Source organism: Falco biarmicus, chromosome 1 (genome assembly GCF_023638135.1).
Source record: "Falco biarmicus isolate bFalBia1 chromosome 1, bFalBia1.pri, whole genome shotgun sequence".
Lineage (NCBI taxonomy): Eukaryota > Metazoa > Chordata > Aves > Falconiformes > Falconidae > Falco > Falco biarmicus.
In genome coordinates, this window is record NC_079288.1 from 9,413,148 (window position 1) to 9,439,760 (window position 26,613).

General features: G+C 51.4%; 2 protein-coding genes across 2 annotated transcripts in view; both read left to right on the forward strand.

Moving 5' to 3' along the window:
- Positions 1–1,673: 1,673 nt before the first annotated feature.
- On the forward strand, positions 1,674–15,851 carry ELAC2 (elaC ribonuclease Z 2). Its single transcript, XM_056342852.1, has 24 exons — positions 1,674–1,991; positions 2,070–2,120; positions 2,195–2,265; positions 2,966–3,030; positions 3,688–3,745; positions 4,256–4,324; positions 4,843–5,001; positions 5,506–5,564; positions 6,251–6,309; positions 6,398–6,470; positions 7,509–7,621; positions 8,278–8,376; positions 8,576–8,714; positions 8,793–8,878; positions 9,942–10,051; positions 11,013–11,109; positions 11,540–11,678; positions 12,364–12,402; positions 12,562–12,671; positions 13,124–13,223; positions 13,305–13,425; positions 13,616–13,694; positions 14,441–14,585; positions 15,290–15,851. The coding sequence occupies exons 1-24, from the start codon at positions 1,693–1,695 to the stop codon at positions 15,530–15,532; spliced, it is 2,583 nt and encodes an 860-aa protein (XP_056198827.1). The 5' UTR covers positions 1,674–1,692; the 3' UTR covers positions 15,533–15,851.
- Positions 15,852–16,310: 459 nt separating this feature from the next.
- DNAH9 (dynein axonemal heavy chain 9) overlaps positions 16,311–26,613 on the forward strand; it is a 186,292-nt gene continuing 175,989 nt past the window's right edge. The window contains exons 1-7 of the mRNA XM_056342836.1: positions 16,311–16,494; positions 20,167–20,363; positions 22,664–22,822; positions 23,568–23,698; positions 24,617–24,828; positions 25,020–25,253; positions 26,283–26,450. Of these exons, the coding sequence (XP_056198811.1) occupies positions 20,272–20,363; positions 22,664–22,822; positions 23,568–23,698; positions 24,617–24,828; positions 25,020–25,253; positions 26,283–26,450 (996 nt within the window). The 5' untranslated portion in view covers positions 16,311–16,494; positions 20,167–20,271. The remainder of the gene's footprint in view (positions 16,495–20,166; positions 20,364–22,663; positions 22,823–23,567; positions 23,699–24,616; positions 24,829–25,019; positions 25,254–26,282; positions 26,451–26,613) is intronic.

Here is a 26,613-nt window from a genome sequence, read left to right on the forward strand (position 1 = left end):
TGCTGGGTACTGTGTTGATGGATACCACGTTGTTAGGTGCCAGTGTTGCTAGGGCCTACGTTGCTAGGGTACCATGTTTCTGGGTTCCAGTGTTGCTTGGGCCAAAGTTTCTGGGTGCTGCATTGCTAGGGCCCAAGTTGCTGGGTACCACATGTTGATAGGGCCCGCATTGCTGGGTGCTGCATTACTGGGTGCCTTGTTGCTAGGAAAAGTATTGTTGGGTACCACATTGCTATGGTACCGAGTTGCTGGGTAATGCGTTGCTGGGTACCATGTTGCTATGGTATGGAGTTGCTGGGTAATGCGTTGCTGGGTACTGCATTGCTATGGTACCGAGTTACTGGGTAATGCGTTGCTGGGTGCCACATTGCTATGGTACGGAGTTGCTGGGTACCATGTTGCTGGGTACCGCGTTACTAGGGTGCTGCGTTGCTAGGCGCCAGTGTTGCTAGAGCATACGTTGCTGGGTACCACATTGCTGGGTGCCAGTGTTACTTGGGCCAAAGTTTCTGGGTACTGCGTTGCTGGGTACCACGTTGCTATTGTACTGAGTTGCTGGGTACTGCGTTGCTGGGTACTACATTGCTAGATGCCAGCGTTGCTAGAGCCTGTGTTGCTGGGTACTGCGTTGCTAGGGTACCGCATTGCTGGGCGCCAGTGTTGCTAGGGCCTACGTTGCTGGGTACCATGTTGCTGGGTGCCAGTGTTGCTAGGGCCAAATTTTCTGGGTGCTGCATTGCTGGGTACCATGTTATTAGGGTGCTGCGTTGCTAGGGCCCAAGTTGCCTGGTACCACGTGTTGATAGGGCCTGCATTCCTGGGTGCTGCATTGCTGGATGCCTCGTTGCTAGGAAAAGTGTTGCTGGGTACCATGTTGCTATGGTACCCGGTTGCTGGATAGTGCGTGGCTATGGTACCACATTGCTATGGTACTGAGTTGCTGGATACTGCTTTGCTGGGTACCACGTTGCTATGGTACTGCATTGCTGGGTATCTTGTTGCTAGGCGCCAGCGTTGCTAGAGCCTGCATTGCTAGAGCCTGTGTTGCTGGGTACTGCATTGCTGGGTACCGTGTTGCTAGGATACCGCAGTGCTGGGTACCAGTGTAGCTAGGGCCTACGTTCTGGGCGACAGTGCTGCTTGGGCCAAAGTTTCTGGGTGCTGCATTGTTGGGTGCTGTGTTGCTGGTACTGCATTACTAGGGTGCTGTGTTGCTAGGGCCCAAGTTTCTGGGTGCTGCGTTGCTGGGTACTGCATGTCTAGGGCTCTCGTTTCTGGCTACCCTGTTACTAGGGTGCTGCGTTGCAAGGTCCCACATTGTTGGGTACCACGTTGCTGGGTGCTGCATTGCTAGGGCCCAAGTTGCTGGGTACCGCGTTGCTAGGCGCCAGCGTTGCTATGGCCCACTTTGCTGGCTGCCACGTTGCCATGGCTGCGTTGCTGGCTACAGCCTTGCTAGTAGCTATGCAGCGCTCCGTGACCGAAGAAGAACTGCGTCAGTTCCGATTGGTTAATCCCTGTCACGTGATAGGGGACGGTGGCCCGGCCCAGCCCGTGAGAGGCTCCTGATTGGCGGGTGGCCGGGGGCAATTTCTGGCTTCTTATTGGTTCTCCTTCATCACGTGGCGAGGACGGCCTCTGAAGCCGCTGCGCTTATTGATGACGTAAGGCGCGTCTCGGGGACGCGCGCGGATGTGGGCTCTGGCGCGTGTGCTCGGCCTGGCGCGGGGGCGGCTGGTGGCGGCCGGTGCCGGGGCCCTGGCCCGGGCCGGGGCCATGGCGGAGCCCGGGGCCGTGGCGGAGCCCGGGGCCTCCTCAGCGGCGCGGCCGGCGCGGCGGCCCAAGGACGTTCCGAGGCACGTGTGGGCCCGCGAGCGGCGGCGCAGTGCGGGCACGGGCCTGGCGGGGCCCAACTCCGTCTACGTGCAGGTGGTGGCGGCCGGGAGCCGCGACGCCGGCGCCGCCGTTTACGTCTTCTCTGACTTCAACCGGTGAGTGCGGGGCCGCGGAGACGCCCCCGTCTGGGCTGGGGGCCCGGCACGGCCTGCCCTGACGCCTCTTCCCCTCAGGTATCTCTTCAACTGCGGCGAGGGCACGCAGCGGGCCATGCAGGAGCACAAGTAAGTTGGGGAGTCGGGGTGGGGGGCGTCCCGGGGCCGCATCGCTCCCTGCTCACCCTCGTCTCGTCTCTCAGGCTGAAGATCTCCCATCTGGACAGCATCTTCCTCAGCCGAGTGGCCTGGGCTAACGTCGGTGGGCTGCCAGGTGAGCGGGGCCCTGCCTGGGGGCCCCCGGCGCAGCCCAGCCCAAGGCAGCAGCTGGCAAGGCCAGGGGTGGTCGCCGTGCCGGCTGCCTGATGGGTGGTGCGGGGGGGGGCTCTACTGTAGCAGTGGAGAGAGGAGAGGTAGTGTCAGAGCGCTCCTGATTGTGTGTGGGTTTCTGCGGTGCTTCCCGCTGTGGTGTGGTCTCCGCTATGGTGTGCGTGAATATGGGGTGGCAGAGATGCCGCCTCACCAGCATGCGTGGCTTTTTATCTTAAATCTACAGCAGAAGGCATTATCAGTGTTGCATTGTCAGCAGGGAGCTGTTCGTGAGTTGGACTAATTTGAATTCAAAGGGACCTACAAAGGTTTCTGGCCCACCCCTGTCCTCAAAGCAGGGTGGGAATAGAACAGGTCACTTAGGATCTTGTCCATTAAAATTCTGGAAACTTCCAAGAAAGGAGGAGATTAACAATTTGTTCAGGTAACTTGCTCCAAATTGTGACTGGTCAAGATCTCTAGATACCTTTTTTATCTGCAGAGATATCTGACTTTTTGAAGCAGCTGGAAAGCTGAGACAAAATTGAATTTGGATCAGAGTTCATTTCTGGCCTTCATGGAGAGGCCCAGCAGTCCTGAGTGCTGAGAGGGGTCTTGTGTGATCCGTGGGCCAGTGGTAGAGCTGTTTCTCTGCTTGCTTTTAGGTATGATTCTCACCTTAAAGGCAGTGGGGCTTCAAAGATGTGTTTTCCTAGGGCCACCAAAGCTGGTAAGTAGAGGAAGCTTGCAGAAGGGAGAGCAAACCTTTCAAATGCTAAATCTTACCTTGGAATTGGGAGAGCTGGTGTCAAAGGAGTGAACATCGTGCAGGTGTAAAATGCTAGTCTGAGTTAGTGCCAGCTTGAAGGTAGTGCCAGCTCGGAGGTTCTGCCAGAAGGGCTGGCTTTAAAAAGCAAATCTCTTTGGTTATATGCAGGACGGCATTGGACTTCAGCTCCTTAAAGCTGTCTTTTAAGCTAATATTCTGGTAAATCATGTTTTGGAAAAAGGGCATCCTTTGTTCTCCTGTCTGCTCCCTTCCCATTTTCTTTTAATAGAAACTTGGTCTCTGATCTCCTGCTTAACGTGATCCCTGCCAGCCTAATGGCATGTGTAGGCTGAAAATTTCCAATCAGCATTGTTTTACTTCCTTGTGGTTTCTGCTGACTAATTATATTTATAGAAGGGATGGGGCGAGTGGTTATGTTCTCTTTCTAAATGAGCAGTGCCCGCTGGAGGCGGGGCACCTGCCCGGTGCTTTCTGGCTGGCTATGTGTATGTGCTGCCCAGTTTTTGCCTGACTGGGCATTGAGCGTTTGACTATAGTGAAAGTAACTGTAACTGCCCTGCTTGGGCAGGGCCTCCTGATACACTGTTTCTTTTCCAGCAAAACTACTTGAAAGCCATTCGACTCTTTCCTGGGCCCCTAAAAAGGATGGATTTAGGTACGTAGGTCAGTGGTGTGTGGCGGAATATGAACTTTTTGTTTCAGCTGCAGCCAAGGTTGCATTGAACAGTAATAACTTCAGAATAAATGCCTCTGGTTTAGGTCTGCTCAAAGAAAGTTTTAAACATTTGTTTGGATGTGATACACTGTTCAAAAACATCACAAGAGCAGTCTTGGAAAACACCAGCGTTTACAGCTCTGTTTCTGGTAGGTTGCTGCCAGTCTGTCTAACCAGCAGACAGCATTTGGTTTTAAAGCACTGTACAGGCGGTTTGCTTGAGAGTCTGCTAGTGAACTCTTACAGTGGTATCATCATCCTTTTTGTGGATAATGGTTTCTTAAGAACTTGAATTATTCATTGATTTTTGCAGTTGGGCAGAGAAAGGGAAGGGTGACATGCAGTAGGGTCTTTTTAAGAAAGAGGAAAAGGTATTTTCCTGATTTAAAGTATTGTAGAGTATGAATCTCCTTATTAATTTGTTAATGCCAGTTTTGGTACTCTTTTCAGCTGTGCAATTGCACACAGAGCCTGAGTATAAGGATGAGACGATGACAGTCTACCAAATACCTCTTACAGGTGAGCATGTGATGTGGCGGTTAGACAGGAGAAGCACTTATTCAGTAACTATGCTTATTGTTAAAGGAGTGGTTTCTGTTTGCAGGCCTGAGTAAGGAGAGGTTTGTTAATTTGCATGTTTTTCTCAGAAGAAGGTTCTCTTTCAAAGAAAGAAGACCTGCTGAGTCAGGGTCTTGGTTTGTTCCTTTAGGTGTGGGTGTATAGAGTGACATGTGAAACTTCACTGGATTCGGCTTGCTTAGCCATCTGAGTTTTCTTGCTGCTGGAAACTGTGATATCTGGAGTACAGGCACAGACTTGACAGAATTTAGCAGTTTTGAGAGAATATGAAGGACTTAGACGATGGATAGCTTCTGAAATGTTTGACTAGCATGTGCAAGTCAGACTTGGGGGAAGAGCTCTGTATTCTGGTGCCATTTAAACATGAGTGTCACTGAAGAGGGAATGCTACTTATGCTTTTCTTAGCTGTCCCTTTTGACTGAGTGATCTTTGTCTAGTTTTATTTGATTTGGGACAGGAAAACCACTAGCTACTGTAAGTACATTGCCTCAGAGTCCTGGAGCATCAACCCAAGGTGGAAATAGCCCTAAAGGGGACACAGGGCCTGGATCTCCAAGAGCTGCACAGGAAGGAAGCTTGGAGGAAGGCAAGGAAAAAGGAAGCCCAAAGAAAACAGGTGAAGAAAACAGAATGACCTTTTCAACTTTAGTGAAATAATGCCAAATTAAGGATGTCCACTTGTCCTGTGAGCAGTTTGCCCTCTGGAAGTGAGATCTGTAGAGAATTCTGCTCAGGTGAAGAATTACATAGAGCAGAATGAGTTCTGGTATTTTGGAAGTTGATGCAGAACTAATAAGGCCTAGAAATTGAATGTGATTCCTACTTGGGGTGTGATTACTCCTTGCAGTAGTTTGGCCCTGACTGGAGTAGGTGCTTCAGCCTTTGAAAAATAATCAACCACAGCATCCACTCGTAATTAAATTACAGTCTTGAACTTTATTTTGTTTCTTGTAGCTGAAACCGTGGGCTCTCGGGGCTTAGGTGCTTGTAACATTTTGCTGCTGGGTTCCAAATGGGCTGGGTGACACTGTTCCTCTTAATGCTTTAGCAAACATTGACACATTTTGGCTTAAAGAAAAATGATAGTGATGATTCTGAGTTGTTTTGCTTTCTTTTACAGGTGACAAAGAGAAGCATGCAAGCAGGCATCTTGACCTGGTGATGGCTTTCCTTTGTAAAGTAAGCTCGGACACGAAGATCTCTAAACCAATGTGAAATAGGCTATAGAATAGAGTTGGAAAGGGCCTGTGATGATCATCTAGTCCAACTGCCTGACTGCTTCAAGGCTGAGTAGAAGTTGAAGTGTATTGTTAAGGGGATTGTCCAAATGCCTCTGAAACACTGACAGGCTTCAGGCATAAACCACCTCTCTAAGGACTCCAATCCAGTGTTTGAGTGGCCTCTTGGTAAAGAAGTGCTTCCACATGTTAGGATGTTTTGTCTTGCTAAGTAGATTTAACTGGAGATAGCATTTTCAAGCAGGACTTTGAAGGTATTTTGTGTTTCTGTATTTCAAAGGTCAGAGTAACTGCAGCATGAGTAGGAATGTGTAAGAACCGGAAACATCTTTTTTAGAAGTGTTCATGGGACAGCTAGTTAAGAGTATACGGGTTCAGTTTTTGTTTAGTGGTTACAGTAGGGAAGCGTGTCCTGCCTACTTGGCTAAAGAAGGAAGCAAGAAGCAGCAGCATGATCTTGGAAACCAGAAAGTCTAGTAAAAGCTTTTTAGGGGTAAATTAGGCTAGTGGCTGTGGAACTGAAAAGAAATTCCCTTGGCTTGTTGGGGAACATTTAAACTGGAAGTATGTGGTTCTTGTTTCCTGGCCCTCTTTATTTGGCTGATAATTCTGTTTAACTCCTTTCAGATTCACCCAAAGAAGGGAAAATTCCTAGCAGCTAAAGCCCAAGAGATGGGCCTGCCAGTGTGAGTACAAGATCCCAGCCTGGGGAACGGGACAACACCAGGCATGTTGATGTTGGCAAGCTAAATATTTCAATGCCCTTGTTTTCAGCGGAACTCCAGCCATTCTTCCCATAATTACAGCCCTCAAAAATGGGGAGAGAATCACTTTTGAAGGCAGAGAGGTAAGATGTTTTCTGCTTTCTGCTCTGGCTTTGCCATTGTCCCTCCTTCAGCGGGCTCCCAGGGTGACAATCATTTTGTGCAGAATGTTTTGCCTCCCAGTAGGTATTGGGATGTGTTTTGTTAGATTTTTTTTTTTATACCCATTCCTGAGGCAAGGTTGGATGATGGTGGTCTGCCTATTCCCTCTCATCCCTGCTAAGAGGTTGGCATGGGGAGTGCTGTTTTTGAGCTTTGAGTGGCTACTTTTGGTTAGTGACTGGCCCCTGTTCCTGCCCCACGTTGTTGCTGAATGTGGCTCTGGTGCAGGGCATGTCTAGGGCTGTTGCAGGGATATTTAGGGAAGTCTGCTCTGAAATTCTCATTTGTGACTATGGCTGTATGTCTGCTGTTCGTCAGAGCTTTTTCATCTCCCCTTCCCAAAGCTGATACAAGTATAGGAGTGAACTAGTAGAGTTAATCCCTGCACGTTTTAAGTCTGGAATTTGAATGCCTGTGTAGCTATCATTCCCTCCTTACTCTGCCTGCACCTCTTAGACCAAGAGAAGTTCAATGGTTCCTGTGTGCATGATCTTACTTCAGACCAGTGTTTGAGAGATTGAGAGGCAGAGCTGGCTCTGGCCATGTCCCAGGTGATCTGTAAGTGAAGATCATAACCTGGGAGATAGGACTGACATATGCTTGTGTTATAAGAATTGCACAAAGGCTTTTTTTCTTAAGCATGCTTTTGCCACCATCTAAGTCTGCTGTGGGAACCTAGGGGCTGCTGAAATTCCCTTCCTTACGTTAGGCTGAGGTTTGCTCTGAGACTGGAGTTGGGATTTGTTGTTACATAGCAAAATGCACTTGTGTAATGGGAGCAGAAGGGGAAGAACAACTGTGCTGGCTGGGTTTGCTGAGCATTGCAAGAGCTGGTTTGGAGCTGCCTGCAGGGAGATGGCTGATGGAGCAGCTGCCAAAAGAGTTGGACACAATGACGCACGAAGGAGCTGCATGTGTATAGCTTGATTGTGGTGTGGTCTTTGCGTATCTGCCCGCAGCTCTTTCCTGAAGAACTGTGCACCCCTACTGATCCTGGCCCAGTGTTCATTGTGCTGGAGTGTCCTCACGAGGGCTTTGTGGATGCAGTCTGTGAAAACGAGACCTTCCGAAGGTAGTGGGGCTGAGTGACCTGGGGTGTTTGGGGGAAGACATTTGTGCTGAGCTTTGCCAAAGAAATTCTTGTTCTGTTCTAGATGTGTTGGTTCTTGTGATTGATGTCTGAGCTGTTTGGCACTGTTAAGGAGCTAGAGATGCAGGAAAGGCTTAGTGGTGCATTTTGAACGTTTTAAGAAGGGCAGGTCTGTGCAGGACATGTGGGATTCTATAACTGTCCCAGGCATGTCTTCCCTTCCCTCAGGGGCCTCTTGAGAAGGAAGTGTGCACTGGTGTCTTGCTGCAGAGCAGAGCAGTGCAGACATTGCTGCTTCCATGTGTGGTGGAAGCCTGGGCTGCATGTAACGTCTCTGCAGGGCTTACGCAGAAGCCTGTTGGCCTCGTGAAAGGTTCTGCAGATGATGTTGCTCTTGGAGGAGAGGAACTGCCCTGGGGGGAAGAGTGGAGGTGTCAGCAAATAGTGGGCTTGAGTCTTGAACCTTACGCCTACCGTGATGAGGAGCCTATGGGTCCTGGGCTGTGCTCTTAAGATGATCCGTACTTTGCCTGTTTCAAGGGCGGCAACTCTAGTAGCACCAAGGTGGGAGAGGGGAGGGGATGCCAAGGTGATGGAGGACTGAAGCACAGGTATTTCTTTATTTGAATGTGCCCCAGGTACCAGGAGGGACTCCCTGAGAACCAGGTGGCCTTGATTATTCACATGACTCCAGAGTCAGTGCTTCGAGACAGCCGCTACCAGCAATGGCTGGAAAGGTATGTGATCTTCTGATTACTTGGTTTCCTATCACTGCTGGGCAGCAGCATGTTTTCATGTTTTTCCCGGAGTAGAAATAGCTGTTAGCTGACAGCAGGACTGCTGGCTCGGATGAGAATTTAGCTAGTGGCTCAGGTGCATGCATATGCCCAACTCTAACATGGCGCTGAAGCTGTTGTGCATTTTATTGTCTTACAGATTTGGGCCTGGAACTCAGCACTTGGTGCTCAATGAAAACTGCTCTGCGGTGCACAACCCACGCAGCTACAAGATCCAAACTCAGCTGAACCTCATCCACCCAGAGATCTTCCCTCTGCTCACCACCTACCAGAGCAAGGTAGGCCAGGCCCTGCTTGCCTGTGTACCTCGTGCCCCTGAGCAAAGAAGGTGTTAAATGTCACTCTTCTCCCTGTAGGAAGAAGAGGCTGTGTGTAGCGTGCCCATTGTGCGAGGAGAGTGCCTCTTGAAATACCACTTGAGACCACAACAGGAGTGGCAGAGGTCAGTGGGAATCTCTGACTTACCAGGGTTTTGGGTGTTGGCTTGAAGCAGCTGTTCAGTTGTGAGTCTGTGCTGAGGCAGGGTGGTGTGTCAGCATCCTTTGCAGATTCTTACTGGCAGCTGTGCTATCAACTGTGTCTTGAGGGGTGTGTCCCTGTACTTTAAAGTCTCAGTCAAGGTGTAGGGCACGGATGAATGAAGCAGTGAAAACACCACCTGGCCAGTGGTTTGGGTTATTGTTTCTGTCCCTTGCTTTTGCAGCCTCATGTGCTCCTCTGTCCTTTGGTTTGACCTCATATGATGCTGTGCACCCAGCCATGGCTGTGGCAGAGCAGGTGGGGTGGCAAGGAGAGACTTTTTGGGGAGCCCAGTGAGAGTCTTATTAGGCTTTCTGGGTCTTCAAACAGTATCGGAGCCAAAAGCCCCAGGTGGTTAAACAGTTGCAGTGTTTACTGTCGCTTGCCATGTGGACAAGCAGATGAAGCTGCTCGGTGAGGATCTTAAGGACAGGGGACCACGTGGTACAAGGGGATACCAGCTGCCATGGCTCAAATTTCTGTCTGTTGGGCTGATTAGGAGGACCCAGATGCCAAGAAGAGCTCAGGTTTCTCTGCTGAAGGTGTCTGAAGGCTTGCAGTACTGCATATGCTGTGATGTAGGACCAGAGCACAGGTCTCTTATGCTTTTGAGTGGTGCCTGGAGCCCTTTTCGGTGGCCGTTACTTTCCAGGAGTCTCTGAGCTGCCTTGCGGTGCCCTCTAGTGTCTGGCAGCTCTTTGGGTCCGGACAGCGCAGGGCAGCATAGTACTAGTGCAGGAGCTTCTTCAGTTCAGTGCAGTCACTGTTTGTGATTGTTTCTGTGGCATGGCCCACCCCAGTCAGGCCTTTTTGGCACACGCCACGCTCATGGATCTATCTTCCCCCACCCCGCAAAACGAATTTGGAAGGAGCATTTGACCCCTTGTGGTTAGGCTGTTTTGGCACAGTAATGTGGCATTTTGCTCTGGAAAATGCTGTCTTTTGAGTTCCTGTCCTGCCTCATCCTGATACATTTCTTGTTTCAGAGATGCTGTGACTGTCTGTGATCACGAAGCATTTGTTAGTGAAGCCTTGGATCTCCCTGACTTCCAGACTCGTGTAAAGGAGTGCAAAGAGAGCCTGTCTGCTGTACCAGGTAAGGATCAACAACTTGTCTTGGATCAGTGTAATGGGAAGCAGGAGGTCTTGGGGACCTGCTGCTTCAGAGCCCAGACAAAGCTGTGAACATGCAGTTTTCCTGCTGCCTAAGAGGTGCTTCTAAGTCATAGAATCATCTAGTTCCACCCCTCCTGCCATGGGCAGGGACACCTTCCCCTAGACCAGGTTGCTCCAAGCCTCATCCAACCTGGCCTTGAACACTGCCAGGAATGGGGCATCCACAGCTTCTCTGGGCAGCCTGTGCCAGTGCCTCGTCACCCTCACAGCAAAGAATTTCTTCCTGACATCTAATCTAAATCTACCCTCATCCAGCTTAAAACAATTACCCCTTGTTCTTTCACTATACGCCCTTGTAAAAAGTTCCTCTCTAGCTTCGTTGTCAGCCCCTTTAGGTACTGGGAAGCTGCTATAAGGTCTCCCTGGAACCTTCTCTTCTCCGGGCTGAACAAGCCCAGCTCCCTCAACCTGTCTTCATAGGAGAGGTGCTGCAGCCCTCTGAGCATCTTCATGGCTGCCCCGGACTCATTCCAACATGTCCATGTCTGTTTGCTGGGGGCCCCAGAGCTGTATGCAGTACTGCAGGTGGGGGTCTCACAAGAGCAGAGTAGAGGGGGAGAATCACCTCTCTCGACCCACTGGCCGTACTTCTTTTGGTGCAGCCCAGGACATGGTTGGCTATCTGGGCTACAAGCGCACATTGCCCAGTTTTATTGAGCTTCTCATCAATCAGCTTCGTGTTCCCCACCAGCCCCTCCTGGTGCTTGTTCTGTCTTCCCTTGTAAACATTGCTGCTGTAGGAAAGCCAGGGGCTGAGGGAGGCAGTAATGAATGTGCTGGACACTTAGACTCTGGAGTTACTAGGCTGTTGAACTAAATGCCATCTGACTGGGCAGTATGTGGGTAACATTCACTTACAAATTCTTGTCTGTTTTCTCCAGGAAATGTGGGTGCTTATCCTGAAATTGTGTTCTTGGGAACAGGATCTGCCATTCCAATGAAAATTCGAAATGTCAGTTCCACGCTAGTGAATACCAGGTAAATCCCAGTGCCATGCATTCTGCTTGGAGAGGCTCAGTGTCTCAGGAGGGTGTTACCCAAGGGCTGTTTTGACCAGTGCATTGATGATGCAGGGAGAGTGCCTCTATTGTGGCACCTGCAGGACTTCAGTTTCAGGCACCTGTCTTATGTAGGTGGAGAAGACTTGAGAGCCATCTGTATAGCCCAACATTTAATGTTCATTCATTTTACCATCTGCTCCAAGGGTGTGTTCAACGCAGGACCAGAATGAGCTATGCAGACAGAACAGCCTTTCTAAACCCTTGGCTGGTAGGACTGGAGTAGCATTTAGAGGTGTAGAGCACTGAGAGCTCTCTGACTTCCAACCCAAAAGATCCCCCTCCCCGAATGGGCCCTGGTCAGAGCTCATACAGTGGCTGCTAAACTTCTTTGTGACTTGTCTTGCCAGCCCTACCCGATCTCTGCTCTTGGACTGTGGAGAAGGAACGTTTGGACAGCTCTGTCGTCATTATGGAGAGCAAGTTGACCAAGTGCTGTGTAACATAGTAGCTGTGTTCGTGTCTCACATGCATACCGATCATCATTCGGTAGGTTGGCTGTGTTAGAAGGAGAAGGGGTTCTGTGAAGGCATGCTCTGCTGCTTGTTTGTATGTATGCAGATGTAGCTGCGGCTGAATGTCGGCTGCGCTGCTGTTGGGGCTGCGCTTCCCCTTTGCAATCCCCAGGCACTACTGAATCTGTCTGTGTTTCTAATCCTCTCTCCCTTCTTGTTGGGGTCCCTGCAGACTTGCTGGGATCATCCAGAGTTGTAATTTTTCAGTGTCCAACTCTGTTTCCTTCAGTGCTTTGCAAATAATAGTCACGGAAGGACCAATTGGTCTGTTCTAGACTGGGCTTGACCAGGGCCGGCTGTTTGCTGGTCTGATGTCTTGTGTCTGAAAACCACACTGGGTCTGAGGTGTTGGGTAGGGACTTTCTGCTCTCCACCCTTCTTTTGGGAGCAGACACAGCAGCACTGGGAAGGGCTGAGGGGCTTGTGTTGTGAGCTGCTGGCCACCAGCTTGGGGTGTGTGACAGTGTAGTGTCAGAGCTACTTTGACAGTGTTACTGCAGCTCAGCCAGCTGCAGTTACTGGGAAAGCAGTAATCATATATTTGTGACTATACAGTTTTTTTGAAAAACAGCAGCTTGCTGATCTGCAGTAGCATTGTTGCCAGCTACGCTCCAGGTATTTCTGACTACTGATCGCTGTTGTGTTTATTCCCTTTGTAGGGGTTAGTGAACATCCTGATGGAGAGGCGGAGAGCTTTTGTAAGTAGTGTTGTTGTTTCACTGCTCCTGAACTTGCATTGGAGTGAGGGGTGGGGAACTTCTGAGTGGTGAAGCACCATCATTTCCCTAGGTGTTTCTTCTCTCTGATGTGGTATACACCCTGTACTAATTTTTTAGCCCCTGCCTTTGCTTTTCCAGGCAGCCCTTGGTCAGGCTTTCAGCCCCCTGTTTCTGGTAGCACCTGAACAGATCATGCCATGGCTACACGAGTATCACAACCACTGTGAAAAGATTCTCGGAGACATCAAGTGAGTGTTCTGTGTGGTGTATTAAGAAATGTCCTTGCTGGATCCTTATTCAAGGCAAACTACTGCCATCCATTCCCCACACCCCTTTGCTGAAGGTGCTCTTGACTCCTTGCACCATGTGTTGAACTAGGATGTGCTGTTTACAAAGGGGGAAGATAGGATTTGTTACTCAGTTGTGCTACTTGAGAGGCTTACATGCAGGCTTTCCTTTTCCTTGGGAAGTGAAAAAAGATTCCTGGAAGAGAGTATTTGACAGTGGGAAGGGAAGGAAGTTGGATGAGTTCCTGGGGCACTGCATAGTGAAAGCAAGGGTTAAAACAGATGAGTGTATGAAAGTAACGTGTTCATAAGGTGCTAAACTGAGGAGAAATGGCAGAAATAGGACAGGTACAAAGTAAAACCTGCTCTTATCTTCAAGCAGCCTTAGTTCTCTCTTCTCCCCTCCCTCACAGGATGATTGCTTCCCGGTCTCTTGTGAAAGGCTGCGAGAACATCAAACCTAAAGCCAAATGGTTTGTTAGCTCTTTGTTAGAGAGCTATGACTTGGCTGAGGTAAGCTGATGATCTGGTAGGGTCAGTTGCTTGTGAGGGGCAAGAGGGGACCTGAGGTCTAACACCCGTATCCTTGTTCAGTTTCAGACTTGTGAAGTCCAGCACTGTAAAAATGCTTTTGCATGTTCAATGATCCACAAATCTGGCTGGAAAGTAGTCTATTCTGGTGACACAATGCCCTGCATGGCCTTAGTACAAATGGGTAGGTAACAAAAACCCTCTGCTTGAAATATCTCTTGGCAAAAGGTCTCAGACTGTTAGCATCTGAAGCAGGCATCCCCAGTCCCTTGGCACTTGGCCTGCAACACGAGGGTTAGGGGAGGAAATGAGAGTTCACGTAGGCAGCTGAACTAGTCTGTATTAAACTGAAGATTGAATATATGATTACACAGGTAAAAACGCTACCCTGCTGATCCATGAAGCAACATTAGAAGACGGCATGGAAAAAGAAGCTATAGAGAAGACACACAGGTGGGGTGTGTTCCGTTGTCTGTCACTGTTAGGAAGGCACAGATGCTGAGTTCTGAGTTTTGTCCTTGGAGGTGGTGGTGAAGGGCCCAAGTCCTGTAGATGGTTCTGGTGTGCGTAGAGATTTTCAGCACTAAAAAGGGCATGTTGCTCATTGCACCAGCTCTGTAACTCTCTCGGGTCCTCTGAACATCCCCATAGAGAAATGGGGAAAGCTTTGAAGTAGATGATAGCAATTCTACAAATAGATGAGCCCAAAGGAAGGGCCCTCTGCTTGATTACATTTTAGGACTAAACTCAAGAATTATTTTACCCCTGCAGCTGTGCAATTCAAACTGACCACTATACCCAGTGATAGAGAATGCTTCCCCCAGCAAAAGTGGGGAGACCTGAGAACAGCTTCTCAGAATTACATTGAATTACAGTGTAAGAAAGCTGGGTTTGCTGGTACCCCTAGGACAAGTGTTTGAATAAGCCCCTGTCCCCAGTTCTAAGGAGCTCTTAAATGCAGAGCTCCAAGTAATTACAGCTGCCTTCCTGTGCTCAGAGACTTGCCACCAGTGCAGTCTGCCAAAGGCAGAGGCATCTGGATGCACCTGCAGAGAGCAGGGCCACCCTCTGCTTGGCAAGTGTTGGGTAGTATCTAGTGCTGGCTGTTGGTGTGGTATGATCTTTGGTGCAGAGCAGCCTGCCGTGCTGTGTTGGAGGGGCAGTTCTAGTCAGCCTGGTGTGACCTGTTCCTTTTGCAGCACAACCTCCCAGGCGATCCAGACTGGGATGAAGATGAACGCAGAGTTCATCATGCTCAATCACTTCAGTCAGAGATATGCCAAGATCCCACTGTTCAGTGAAGACTTCAGTGAGAAGGTTGGAATTGCATTTGATCACATGAGGGTGAGTAGAGAGCTTTAAGCCAGACTGTGGGGAAAGGTTCAGTGTTACTTTGGGGTGGCTGCTCATGAATTAAGTTCTGCACTTGTAAGTAACGTATTGATACACCATCTCCTTCTGAAGAGTAAGTCCCCTCTACAACAGCTCCTCTCACTACTGGCAGCAGGCATCACAGCAGTGTGGGGAAACGGCACAGAGCGACACAGGTGCCGATGGCTCTTTGGAACAGAAGTCCACTCTTAACTTGCTGGGTACTTTCCTCATGTCACCTCTGTTCTGTACCTGCTACTCCCAGTTGAAAACTTAATCTTGCTTCCATTCCCACTCCTTTCTCAGTTAGTGTGCTTCTTTAATGGCTTTCTGCAGAAGACATCCAGGAGCCAAAAGCTGCTGCTATTGGATTGAACGCAGTTGTAGCAGTGAGAATAGCTCATAATCAATCAGAACTTGTACAGAGTCTGCATCATTTCTTGTGAAGAAAATATGTAAATGGCTTGGCTTATGGGATCTGCGGGCTGACTGCTGTAGGGCTCAAAATAATGACCTGCCCGCTAATGTCAATGCATCCGAAAACTGTAAGATTCAGGCTCCTCTGTGCTGTGCAGAGGAAGAGGCAGTGCCCTGCCAGCTGCATGGGCAAAAGAGGGGAAGGAAGGAGAACAAAAAGCAATTCTCACGTGGATGCTCCTGTTCTTGATGTATTTCAGGTACGTTTTGGTGACTTTCCAACCATCCCGAAGCTGATCCCACCTCTGAAGGCTTTGTTTGCAGATGACATAGTGGAAATGGAGGAGCGGAAGGAAAAACGGGAGATGCGGCTGCTAAAGGAGGCTGCTATAGTCCTGGACAAACTGGCTGGTGGTGAGAACAAGGAAGCACTATGCCAGAAACGGAAACAAGCCAAGAACCATCAGGAACTACCGAACAAGAAGCTTAAAACAGTAAACTGAAAGAAACGAGGTTGAGAATGCACCTCTCTGTAGGAGGTGCCTTGCTCTCTGCAGACCTCAGGAGTGCGCAGTGCCAAGGGCGCTGTGGAAAATGGGGCTGGCCTCAGCATCTGGGTTTGCTTGGTCATCGGTGGATCTCCATGGGCTGAAGCTACCAAGAGAGGATGTTAGCAGCACGAGTCCTTGTGGCAGCGGTATCTGCCCATACAGTTCCTGTTCCTGGGTCTCACCAGTCCATGTGTCATTTTTATTTTAGCCAAAATGATGTTCTCTCTGGTATTAATTTCTGGTTTTATGCTATAAACCCTTGATAATGTAACAGCAGCGGTTGTGACCTTTGCCAGGAGATCAGGTCTGAAAAGCCTTTGAGGGGCTGTGGATCCACCAGAATAAGGTGGACGGGATTATGAGGAATGTAACTAGATAGCAGAACCCAGATCATAGGAGGAAATTCCTCTATAAAACGGGACCCGATTAATTTTTAGGCTAAATTAGCATTGTGAATGCTACTGTGTTCCTGTTTTGTTTTTCTTGGCTGGTTTGGTTTTTTTTCCCGCCCCGTAAGATCAGTTTTCCAAAATGTTTATTTAGAATGTGAATAAACCACTCAAGGTAGCCCAGGAGGAGGCAGTGTTTGGTTTAGATGGCTAAAGGGGGGATATAGTGAGGGAAAACAAATACCTGAATTCTCCAGAGAATGAGCTCAGCTGGTTGTTTCTGCATTACAGCATTGGTCTGGAGACCAGGATCTCGCCCTGATGATGGAGCCTTATCCCTGTTCTGGCTGTGTTTCATGCCAGCAAAATCCTATCTGCCTCTGTTACCCTATGGACAGGAGCTCTGCTTGTCAAGGCTGGTTGCAGCTGGGGGTGGCTTTCAAATGACTCCAGAACAGACAACCAGGAGTTTCCTCAACCAAATTCCAGTTCTGGCTGTGGAGGACAGGAAAGCTGGCACAGCAGGTGAATATGTGGAAGGTCTGTGGTTAAGAGGAGTGTTTTTGGTGCTGCAGGAGGGGTAGTTTTGCACTTTTTCAATTAAGGAGTTAATTTTTAGATGGGACCTCAAAGGCACCGGGCCCCCAGGTGCTGCTCAGCAAATGATGCCAGCACATATTAAAGATTTAAGACTTCATTTCAGGGTGATGGAAAATTGAAGACAGAAACTGGCAGGAAAGCATCTTTTGTCAATTAGCTGTGCTTTAATATGCTTGTCTAAAGCAGAAACTGGGTAATTGACACAGCTGGGTACTACAGAAAAGGGCTGCTGGGCTTGTAAGGATAGCAGGGGGCTGGGGAAAGACTGACTACTTGATGTGGTGCAGGTGTAAGTGGGATGGCACAGGTGTCAGTAGGGTACGGGGTGTTGCTGAGGGGTCACGGTTGCTGCAGGGTGAGTTGAGCAGCCTGGGACTGCACAGGATCCCCGTGCTTCTCTCAGAGGGGAGGAAGGGTCTTTTATTTAGAAATAACGAACAGTTTCCCACGTAAAGGCGTTAGTACTACGCGAGTGTGGCAGTGCTGGGAGCGCGGCGCGGAAGCTGCCGCCCCAGGCGGTCCGTGTGAGTACGGTGGCGGTGGGGAGCGGCGCGATGCGGGGTCCGGCAGGGACGTGCCCCGCCGAGCCAGCCGGGGGGGCCTGAGCTGTCCCGGTGGGATGCCGGCGTGAAATCCCCCGTCCGGGGACGCAGCGTCTCACAGGCGAGCCGGGGGCCGGTGCCGCGGGGCCCCCCCTCCTGCCCGGGCCGCGTCCCCCGGGCAACGGCGGCTCCTCCCCGCAAACACCGGCGGGATGGAGGAGGCGGCGGCGGCGGCGCAGCCCGGTCCCGACGCCGATGCCGGTCCCGATGCCGGTCCCGACGCCGGTCCGGACGCCGATGCCGCCGCGGAGCGGCTGGTGCGGTGCGTGGCGCGGGCGCTGGGGGTGCCCCGGCAGCGCGGGGCGGCGGCGCGGGCGCTGCGGCCTTTCCTGCGCGGTGCGGAGGGGCCGGCGCTGCTGGCCTGGCGCGGCCCGGGCGGGGACCTGGTGCTGGGGCCGCCCCCGCCGCCCGCCGCCCCCCGCCCCAGGGCCCTCTTCTTCCTCCGGGGCCCCGGCGCCGGCCCCGGGGAGCTGCTCTGCGGGGACCTGCCCGCCGATGCCCTGGGGCACTTCGCCGCCCTGGTGGAGGAGGTAAGGGCCGGGCTGGCGCAGGGGAACCGCGGCCTCGGCGGCGCGCTCGTACCCCGGCTCCACGCTTCATGGTGCCTCCTGCCCGTGGGGCTTTTCGGGGTTCGGTAACTGCTCCTACATCCCGGTGCACATCAGCGGTGCTGCCCCTGCGGGACTGACCCGCGTTACAGAATCTATTGGGGGGGGCGGAGGGGATGCCCCCAGGTCGTCTGGTCCAGCCCCCTGCCCAAGCAGGGCCACCCAAAGCTAGCAGCCCACCACCACGGCAAGGTGGCTTCGAGTATCTCTAAGGATGGAGCTGCCACAACCTCCTTGAGGCACCTCGGTCACCCTCACAGTGTGTCCCAATGTTCAGGAGCCTCCTGTAATTCAGTGCCTGGCTGCCTCGGGTGGGCTGGTGCTTTCCAAAGGGACCTTTGAGTGGTTCACTCGTCCCCTCGTTAGCAGCCCAAAGCAGACAGCACTGTCTGCATTTATTCCTGATGCCCCCCAGCCTGGGGCAACCTCAGCACTGAGGGAAGTGGAGGAGCTGCTTGATTTGAGCAGCTCTGGTGATGGTGTTGGTGTATTAAGATGATGGTGAATAGGCTGGGCTCCCCAGAGCAGACTCCTAGACTGGTTATCTTGGGTTTGTGGGATAACGTGTTAGGTACATGGGGAACTTTTGTTCTGGGGTGTTTGCTTGAGCCTCCTGCTCCCAGCGAGCTTGCCGGTCTAGTGGCGTTTGCATCCCAGCTCTGTCTGGAAGTGGCAGCAGCTGTGTATGATGGGCGCTCTGAGCACCACCTGCTTCAGGGAGATTTTGGGGTAGGGACACTGGAGCAGATCTTGTTAGATCTTGTTTTCTGCCTGCCTTCAGCAGTTGGAGTTGTGCATCCTGACTGCGCTTGCAGGCTTTTCTCTCCCCCCACCCTCGCAGAGCTGCAGTACCTCCATAGAGAGCAGGTTGTGCCTGGGCTGGGTCCCACTTTCCTCCCAGGAAGGGTGATGGGGCTGGGCCTGCAGGAAAGTGGAAACGGTCTTGAATTTCTTGAGGCTGGGGCCGTGTGTTGTGCTGCACAAGCGATTCGTGCAGTCTTTAATCGGCAGTTTTTAGGACAATCTTAGAAGAATTTGTCCAGTGAAAGAAACAGTTTGCATCAAACTTTCTGTGGATCATTTAGGACACCAGGAACAGACATGCCACAACTGTGTGTTTTTTTTCAGTGAGGTCACGGCCAGGTGACCTTGTCTGCTTGTGCACTTAACTCCTGTGATGGCTGAAGGGAACACGCCTCAGTGCTGGGGCTTCACCCTAAGTCCAATTATCATTTAACAATCAAAAAGAGAATGAATAGCTGCTATTTGACTGGTTACAGCATTATGAGCATTAACAGTCCATGTCATTTAAGTAATAGAGAAAAATCTGGCTAATAATGTGGTTAAAACTACTGCAGGTGAACTTGACAGTATCTGCCTGTGTCCCCTGGGGCTGTGCTCCCCCTTCCCAGGGTCCCTGGCTCGCAGGGTGCTGGGGTGGGTCTTCCTTGGGTCCACAGTGACCGTTGTGGGGACAAAGAATCGCCAGCACCCCGGGATGGCACCGTGGGTGCTGGGCTGCTTTGTCCCTGTTCCGCCTTCCCTCCCTTTGTAGCTGTGTTGATACTTTTGGCCTCCCCCAGCCTGGTAACGCTGAGGGCTGTTGTTTGTCACCAGGGGCAGCCTGGCTTTGTCAGGCTGTTGCCGCAGGCTGGTCCCAGCGCAGGGCCAGCCTGGGGTGGGTGACAGACACCGTGTTGCTCTCACAGCTCAAACGAGCCCAAGGCAGCTGGGGGCCGGCCAGCCCAGCCCTGGGACAGTACAAACCCTGGGGACTCTCACTAATAAAGACAAAAATCACGTTTAGTGGGCTGCAGCTTTGGGTAACCACCTGTGGAAGTGACTGTGCTCAAAGACCTGCAGTGCAGCTGGGGTGGGGACCTGGGTGACCCTCACCAGCAGTAGATCCCAGATGTTCCCTTTCAGCACACCGGGGTTTGCTGTCGGGGCCAGCCTGCGGGCTCAGCTCAGCCCTGCTGGTCCTGGGGGGCTGCCTGGAGCCCCTGCCTGCCTCCCTGCCCTGGCAGTGGAATGGGGAGCAAGCACCAGGACGTCTTGTGAGGGCACAAAACCAGAGTCCACAGAGCTGTGTCCAGCTGAAGGTTTGGGAGGCTGGGAGAGTCCAAGGACAGGGCTGCTAGCTTTGTCTGCTGGCTTCCAACCTTCTCAGCTGCTTGGATTCGGGGGAGAGGGCATGCTAGTGTGCAAAGTGGGCCTGTAGAGAGACCGTTTGTAGTCATCTGCCCTCATTTCACATAGGGAACTTCTTGAGGCAGCAATGGATATGGATCTCCAGGCTTGGCCAAGCAAGGACCTTGGAGCCTGGTGGCCTGCCTGTCTCCTGCAGCACTGTTTTCTCCACTGGTCTTTCATGACCCCTTCTACAGGTGATTGTGCCCATCCTGACGAACAAGAAGAACCATCAGGGCTGGCCACAAGTGGTGTCACAAGACATTTTGCATCATGTCCACAACCTAAAAAGTACTGTTTTCATGGTTGTTGGCCAAGTAAAAGGCAAGACCTTGCTGCCTCTTCCAGCTGGCTCGGAGGGAATCGAGGACATTGATCTGGAAAATGAGAAATTGTGAGTACCACCCCTGGCTCTCCACTAGGTTTTCTCCTGCTGCTGGTGCATATTATGTGTCTTCTGGGGACCTTCCTTCCCCCAGGTGTGAGGCCGACCCCTGCGTGCCTACAGCCCCTGTCAGGCAGCTGTAGAGAGTGATCAGGTCCCCCATGAGCCACTTGCCTCTCCAGGCTGAACCCCCCCAGTTCCCCCAGCCACCCCCCATCAGACTGGTGCCCCAGCCCCTTCCCCAGCCCCCTGCCCATCCCTGGACACGCTCCAGCCCCTCTGCGCGTCCCTCTTGGAGCGAGGGGCCCAGAGCTGAACCCGGGGTTCGAGGTGCAGCTGCACCAGTGCTGAGCACAGGGGGATGGTCACTGCCCTGGTCCTGCTGGCCACGCTGTCTCAGACACAAGCCAGGATGCTGTTGGCCACCTTGGCCACCTGGGCTCACTGGGGGCTCATGCCCAGCCGGCCGTCAGCCAGCCCCCCCAGGCCCTTTCCCTCCGGGCAGCTTCCCAGCCCCCTGCCCCAGCCTGCAGCGCTGCTGGGGCTGCTGTGACCCACGGGCAGGACCTGGCACGGAGCTGTGTTGAACCACCTACAATTGGCCTTGGCCCATCAGTCCAGGCTGCCCAGACCCCCCTGCAGAGCCTCCTGCCCTCTGGCACATCAACACTCCCCTCCAGCTTGGTCTCATCTGCAAACTGCCTGAGGGTGCTCTTGATCACCTTGTCCAGACCACTGGGCAGCTGTGAGAGGCTGAGCCCGATACACAGCAGTTCTTTACCCTGCAAGGTGTCCAGCAGCTGAGGAATCCCCATCCTTTGCTTGCTAGTAGGTCTCACATTGCAGTGGGGGGAGCTTCTTCTACCCTGGTCCTTCCAAGGAGCCAGGTTGGTGCCCAGAGCTGGGAGTGGAAGGGGTTTGATTGTTGCAGTGCTGTGAGCCCAGTCTGAAATAGCCATGTCTGGAAGGCTGATGAAGGCAGATATGTTTGCACCTCGTGTCATCATCATGTGTTTGCTGGAAGCTTGCAGCCATGGTGTCACTGAAATCTCGGAATGAAGAACTTATTGACACCAATGTGATGTAGATAAGCAGACACTTCTTTATTGACAGCCGGGTGTGTGAGTGAGTCTCCTCACGATCAACGCCCACCAAGCTTCAGAATCACACACCATATATAGAACTTATTCATACATATTCATTAAATATTCATGCATGATCATAATATTTCCCAAAAATCATTAACATACCCCCCTCCCATATCCGATTCTGCGCAGTAAAGGTTGGAAAAGTCTAGAAATTTGTCTGGGGTACGATTTGGGTAGGTGGTATATGAGTCGGTGGTCGCGATCTCCTCCTGCCAGTATTGCCTTTTACTAAAGTTCACGGTTTCTTGGCAGGTAACTACAAGTTGTTCCAGTCGACTCTCCCCCCAGTTCCCATTAATTCTATTGTAATGTCAGAATATACGCTTTCTACGTACAGAAGACTAGTCAAACACAAAGAAATCTGTAAACCCCCAAATTTGTTACCTAGGTTTTAAACAATGATTCTAGCCCACTCTTCTGGCCTTGGTACAGGACTGTACAAAGGATTTCGTAGCAGCTTTTACTGTGCAACTACAAGTTTCATTAAAATACATTTCTTATCCCTCTATACGTCTATTAAAAATGATCTTATAAAATCAAATAAAGTCAATTAATTCTAACTTATTAGCAAATCTGTAACAATGGGACCTCGGGGGGTGTGTTAGTGAGTGTGCTGGAATTCATCACTCCTCAGACAGGACATGGTGTGGTTGGCCTTCTGTAAGGAGTTACTGCTTCCAAGGCAGTGGGGTGGCTTGTCCTCAACATGCCAGCCCACTTTGTGTAGTTTGTCTCTGAACTAAGCAAGTTATGGACTGTGGGGAGATGGAGTATATTCAAGAGGAGCAGTATGGAGAGAGATGATCTTGCTGGAGGTGTGGCTGTCCAGGTGAGACACCGAACCTGAATGGATCTGATGTGACAGTGATGGGCTGTGCAGAGAGGTGGCAACTGGCTCTTCATTGACACTGTTTGTTTTATGAACTATCTGTTGTTGCCTGCACTGCTGCAGAGCTTCATCCATTTCCTCCAGAGTGTAATTCTAGTAGTAAACCAATGGCAAAATCTTAAGGATTTTGATTATTTTGTGGTTTTGAAATGTGAACTAGACTGTAACCTGCAAAATCCAACTGTCCACAGGGTCATTTGAAGTAGATCCAACTGAGCAATGCACATCAACAAGCGGAAAGCAAAGTTAACAGTGTGGTCTGTTTTCTGCAGCCTGGAGCTGATAGATAAATCTCTTGTATATGCCACTGAGTCGGCCATCATAGACTGGAGCTACCAGATCCAGGGAGCGCTGATGAAAGAGTCTTCAGAGCCTCTCCTGCAGGGCAGCAACCCTAACCCAAAGGTGGAACTGGAGTTCTGGAAGAACAGGTACAGCCTGGCCGGGGCTTGGTGGTCACTGGTGCTGGTTTTGGGTGGGGGGAGAGTGCTGGTGGCAGACGGAGCTGCTACTCCCAGGAGCTGAGAAGAGCAGACTGCTGCAGGTTCGTGTACAGACTTTTCTAAGGAAAATTGCTCCTGCACATAAAACAATCGTGGTCTGCAAAGTGCCTGGGAGTCACTGGGCAGCCCCAGCACAGGGACTACGCCCAAAGAGGGAATAATCCTTTTGGAAGTGCTCTTTCAGTCACTGTTAACAAGGAACCAGCCACAGGAGTAAGAGCTAATGGCCAGCTGTAGGGCCTCCTGGAGACTGTGCACCTCGGCTGGCTGCTGCTCATCTGTCGATGCCAGAGGGGTTTCAGGTGCTCAAGAGCCAGGGAATGGAATTTCGTCTGACCCTTTGAAAACCTTTGTGCCATGTTGGTTTGGGCTGACCCAGGGCAAAGCCTTGTGGGCTGGAGAGCTGTCACTAATGCCTGCAGAAACACCCGATGGCTTCTTTCAGCAGCATCCCACCAGGAGTGGAGCTGCTGCTGTGCCAAACCCCATCACCATCTGTCTGTCCTGTAGGGTTTGTCCATGCCTCCTGTGGGACCTTCCACCCATTTGCTTTTGCTGTTGACGGTCTGTGTAGCTGGAGGAGATCTTGCATCACTCCCAGAGGAAATGGATGGCGTGAGGGACAACTGATACTGCCCCAGCATGGGCTTGTAATGTGTCTCGGTTGCTGTAGGTGTGATGACCTGGAATGCATTTACAATCAGCTGAGAACGAGGAAGGTCAGGACCATGATGGAAGTGCTGGAGAGAGTCGAGAGCAGCTACGTTCCAGCCTTCAAAGCTATGCTCATGGATGTTGAGGCAGGTGAGATGCTGGGGCAGCTTCACTAGAATCCTGACTTCTGGCCTTTGTTCATAGTCTGGTGTTACTGGTTTCAAACCTAGTGTGGCTGTAAATGGCACTGATCGCTTGGAGTTCCCTGTGACTGTGGGGACTGTAGCCTTGTTCCTGGCTCCCTCTCTGGTTCATGGAGCGAAACTGGCTGCTTGTGCTCAATCTGATACTTCCATTTCCAGGTTGGGACAAGCTTGATCACTGATCTGTTGAGCCAGACCCTTCCCAAAGGTCAGGTTGAGTGGATCTGGGAATTTGCTGTAATAAAGTGTTTGCATTAATCCAGCAGGACTCGCCTTAACTTTCTCACCAGCTCCTCTGGTATCAGGCTGCAGGAATGGGAGTTCAGGATAACAGAACAGATCTTGTAGCTAACTGAGGCTACTTTGTTGGACTGCTATTTCCCAGGCTTTGGGCACTGCAGCCTGAACCTGACCCTTGCTAAGGGAACAGCAGTTTGCACTTTAGGATGGGGACCTTTGAGTGTGAGGATTTCAAGGCTCCTGATGAAAGCAGGCAGGTGTTGTCACCTGTGTCACCCGAGAGGAAGGCAGGATTCCTGCAGTGCACAAAACGAGGCAGAGCTCTGCATCCCGTGTTATAGCAGGACGATTTTCCGTTGCAGTTGTGGATGCACAAAGCTCTGTCCCAGCTCCCTGTCCCTTGCCATCATGTAAGTTTACTTCCTTTTCTGATTGCTGCCAGGTGAGCAGTGTTCAAGGGTGAGCAATCCTCTGCACACACGTGGGTGAGTGTGCTTGGTGCTTGTCAGGGTGGTTTGTTTCCCCAGGTACCTTTCCATCTGGTGAGGTGAGGCCAGCTGCCAGCTCGTAACCTAATGCACCACAGCCTGGCGGACCTTACTGCTTTTCCCATCTCTTAACGCAGCTCTGACCGAGGCTCAGGACATCCACCTGCACCTGATGCCCCTCAAGTGCCACTTGGAGGACATAGAGAGGGTTGAGTTCAGCGAGGTGAAGCCTTTCCTGGTCCCGCTGCTCCACGTGGTGTGTTTGATCTGGGTCACCTCCAAGCACTACAACATGCCTGCGCGGATAGTAGTGCTACTCCAGGAAATCTGCAACCTTCTCGTTCAGCAGGTGCGTGGCCATGATGCCTGCATTTGCCAAGGGGAGTTTTTTACGGAACTCCCTTCTTTCTTCCTTACCCCTCTTCTTCCCTGGCTAAGTGGTTCGTAACTTGAGAGATAGGTTCAAACGCATTCAGTGTAAGAAGTCACTGTTTTCTGTGACAGCAGAAGTGACCTCTCAGGTATGACTTTCTCTCCCAGGCCCTGGTGTACTTGTCTCCAGAAGACCTTCTGAAAGGAGAGATGGAAGAGAGCCTGGGCAAGGTGCAAATCGTGCTTGGCATCCTGAATTCTTTCAAAGAGGCTTTTGAGGAGAGAAGGGAAAAACTACACACGTACTATGAACCAGGCCAAGAAGTAAGGGAGTGGGGCTTCCACGCCACGATGGTGTTTGCGAGGCTGGACAGCTTTCTGAAGAGACTGGAGATAGTGGAGGTGAGACTCTAGTCTTGAAAAATATTGCAAGCCTTCAGGAGAGCTCTGTGGCCATGCTTTTGCTTGCTGGCATCTTCCCTTCATGTAGCTTCACCCAATGGCAGGGGATGGAGCTGCTCACTTTACTGTTAGGTCTTCTGTTACAGCAAGGCTAGGACCTTGTTCTACCATGTCCTGCTTGGTGCATGTCTGAGATACACAGATGTGTCCTTCTGCTCAGGTTGGTAGGTGGGTCTGGCACTGGCTAAGTGCCACCTCTTTGGAAGGTTCGTACCGACTTAACTCTGCTTTTTGGCTTGTCCCCTGAGCTCAGGGTGAGCAGGATGGCCACCAGTACATTCCTGTGCTTGAAATCAACATGTTTCTCCTGGTCCCCTGAGACATGGACATTCAACCTGCTCTTGCTTAGCCCCACCAGAAGAGATGGGTGGGCTGGTGGCAGGGCTGCCCAGTGCTGCTGCTGTAGTGGGGTGCATGGGGCGTTTTCCTGAAAGGTGGCACCGCAAGGTTAGGCCCTGCCAGGCTGCAGAGGGTGGGAAGGGAAGGACCCCATCCCCATCTTATCAGAGAAGGCCAGCTGGTCAGGGTCAGTAATGCCCGCTTGGACACATGGAGGCTTGACTGAGCAGGAGCTTTGGTCAGTCCAGGTACCAGTAAACATCAGAGGTCTCTTCTTGGTTAATACCTCTAAAACTGGGATCCTTAGCTATGCTGGCTGACCTGTTAGGGTCCCATATGTTGGTTTGGATCTGTCCTCTAAATGCCCTTAAAAGCAATTTTACAGTTGGCGTAGCATTTCCAGGGGCAGCAGCAAGTCCCCCTAGGGAGGGCTGTGTTATGAGCAGCCGTTGATGCCCAGGACAGGTAGGATCTGGCTCCCCCCTTTCCATTTGTTCCACTCAGCTTGAGCACCAGTGGTGTGCTTGGGAAGGCCCTTTGGCATGGCTGCAAACGTGGCTCTGCCTGGTGACAACTGTTATCTTCTTTTGTCAATGTCATAACCTCTGTGTGCCTCCGTTGACTTTGAAGGATCTCCTGGCAACTGCCTTGGAACTGATGAAGCTGGAAAAGATTGAGTTCAGCGGGATTAAAGGGAAGGCCCTGGGCCAGCAGGTGCTGGACATGTATGAGGAATTCCAGGAGGCGTACAAGGTGTTTGCAGAGCGAACCTATGACTGTCTGGACCTGACCAACATGGTAGGTGGGACCAGCTTGCAGGAACACCAGCAACATGGGCGTGTTTCCAAAGCAGCAGCTTCCTCTGCGATGGAGTGAGTCCTGGCTCGTGTGCAGTCCTGGTAGCTTCTTCGCAGCTCGCTCCTCCTTTTGCTGTGATCTGATCTGTCACTGTAGGGAACAG

Excerpts from the sequence above, each read along its gene's own strand:
- ELAC2 (XM_056342852.1), top strand. The coding sequence starts at position 1,693 with ATGTGGGCTCTGGCGCGTGTGCTCGGCCTGGCGCGGGGGCGGCTGGTG. Across the intron at positions 1,992-2,069 it reads GTCTTCTCTGACTTCAACCG|GTATCTCTTCAACTGCGGCG; the intron begins GTGAGTGCGGGG and ends TCTTCCCCTCAG. Across the intron at positions 8,377-8,575 it reads TACCAGCAATGGCTGGAAAG|ATTTGGGCCTGGAACTCAGC; the intron begins GTATGTGATCTT and ends ATTGTCTTACAG.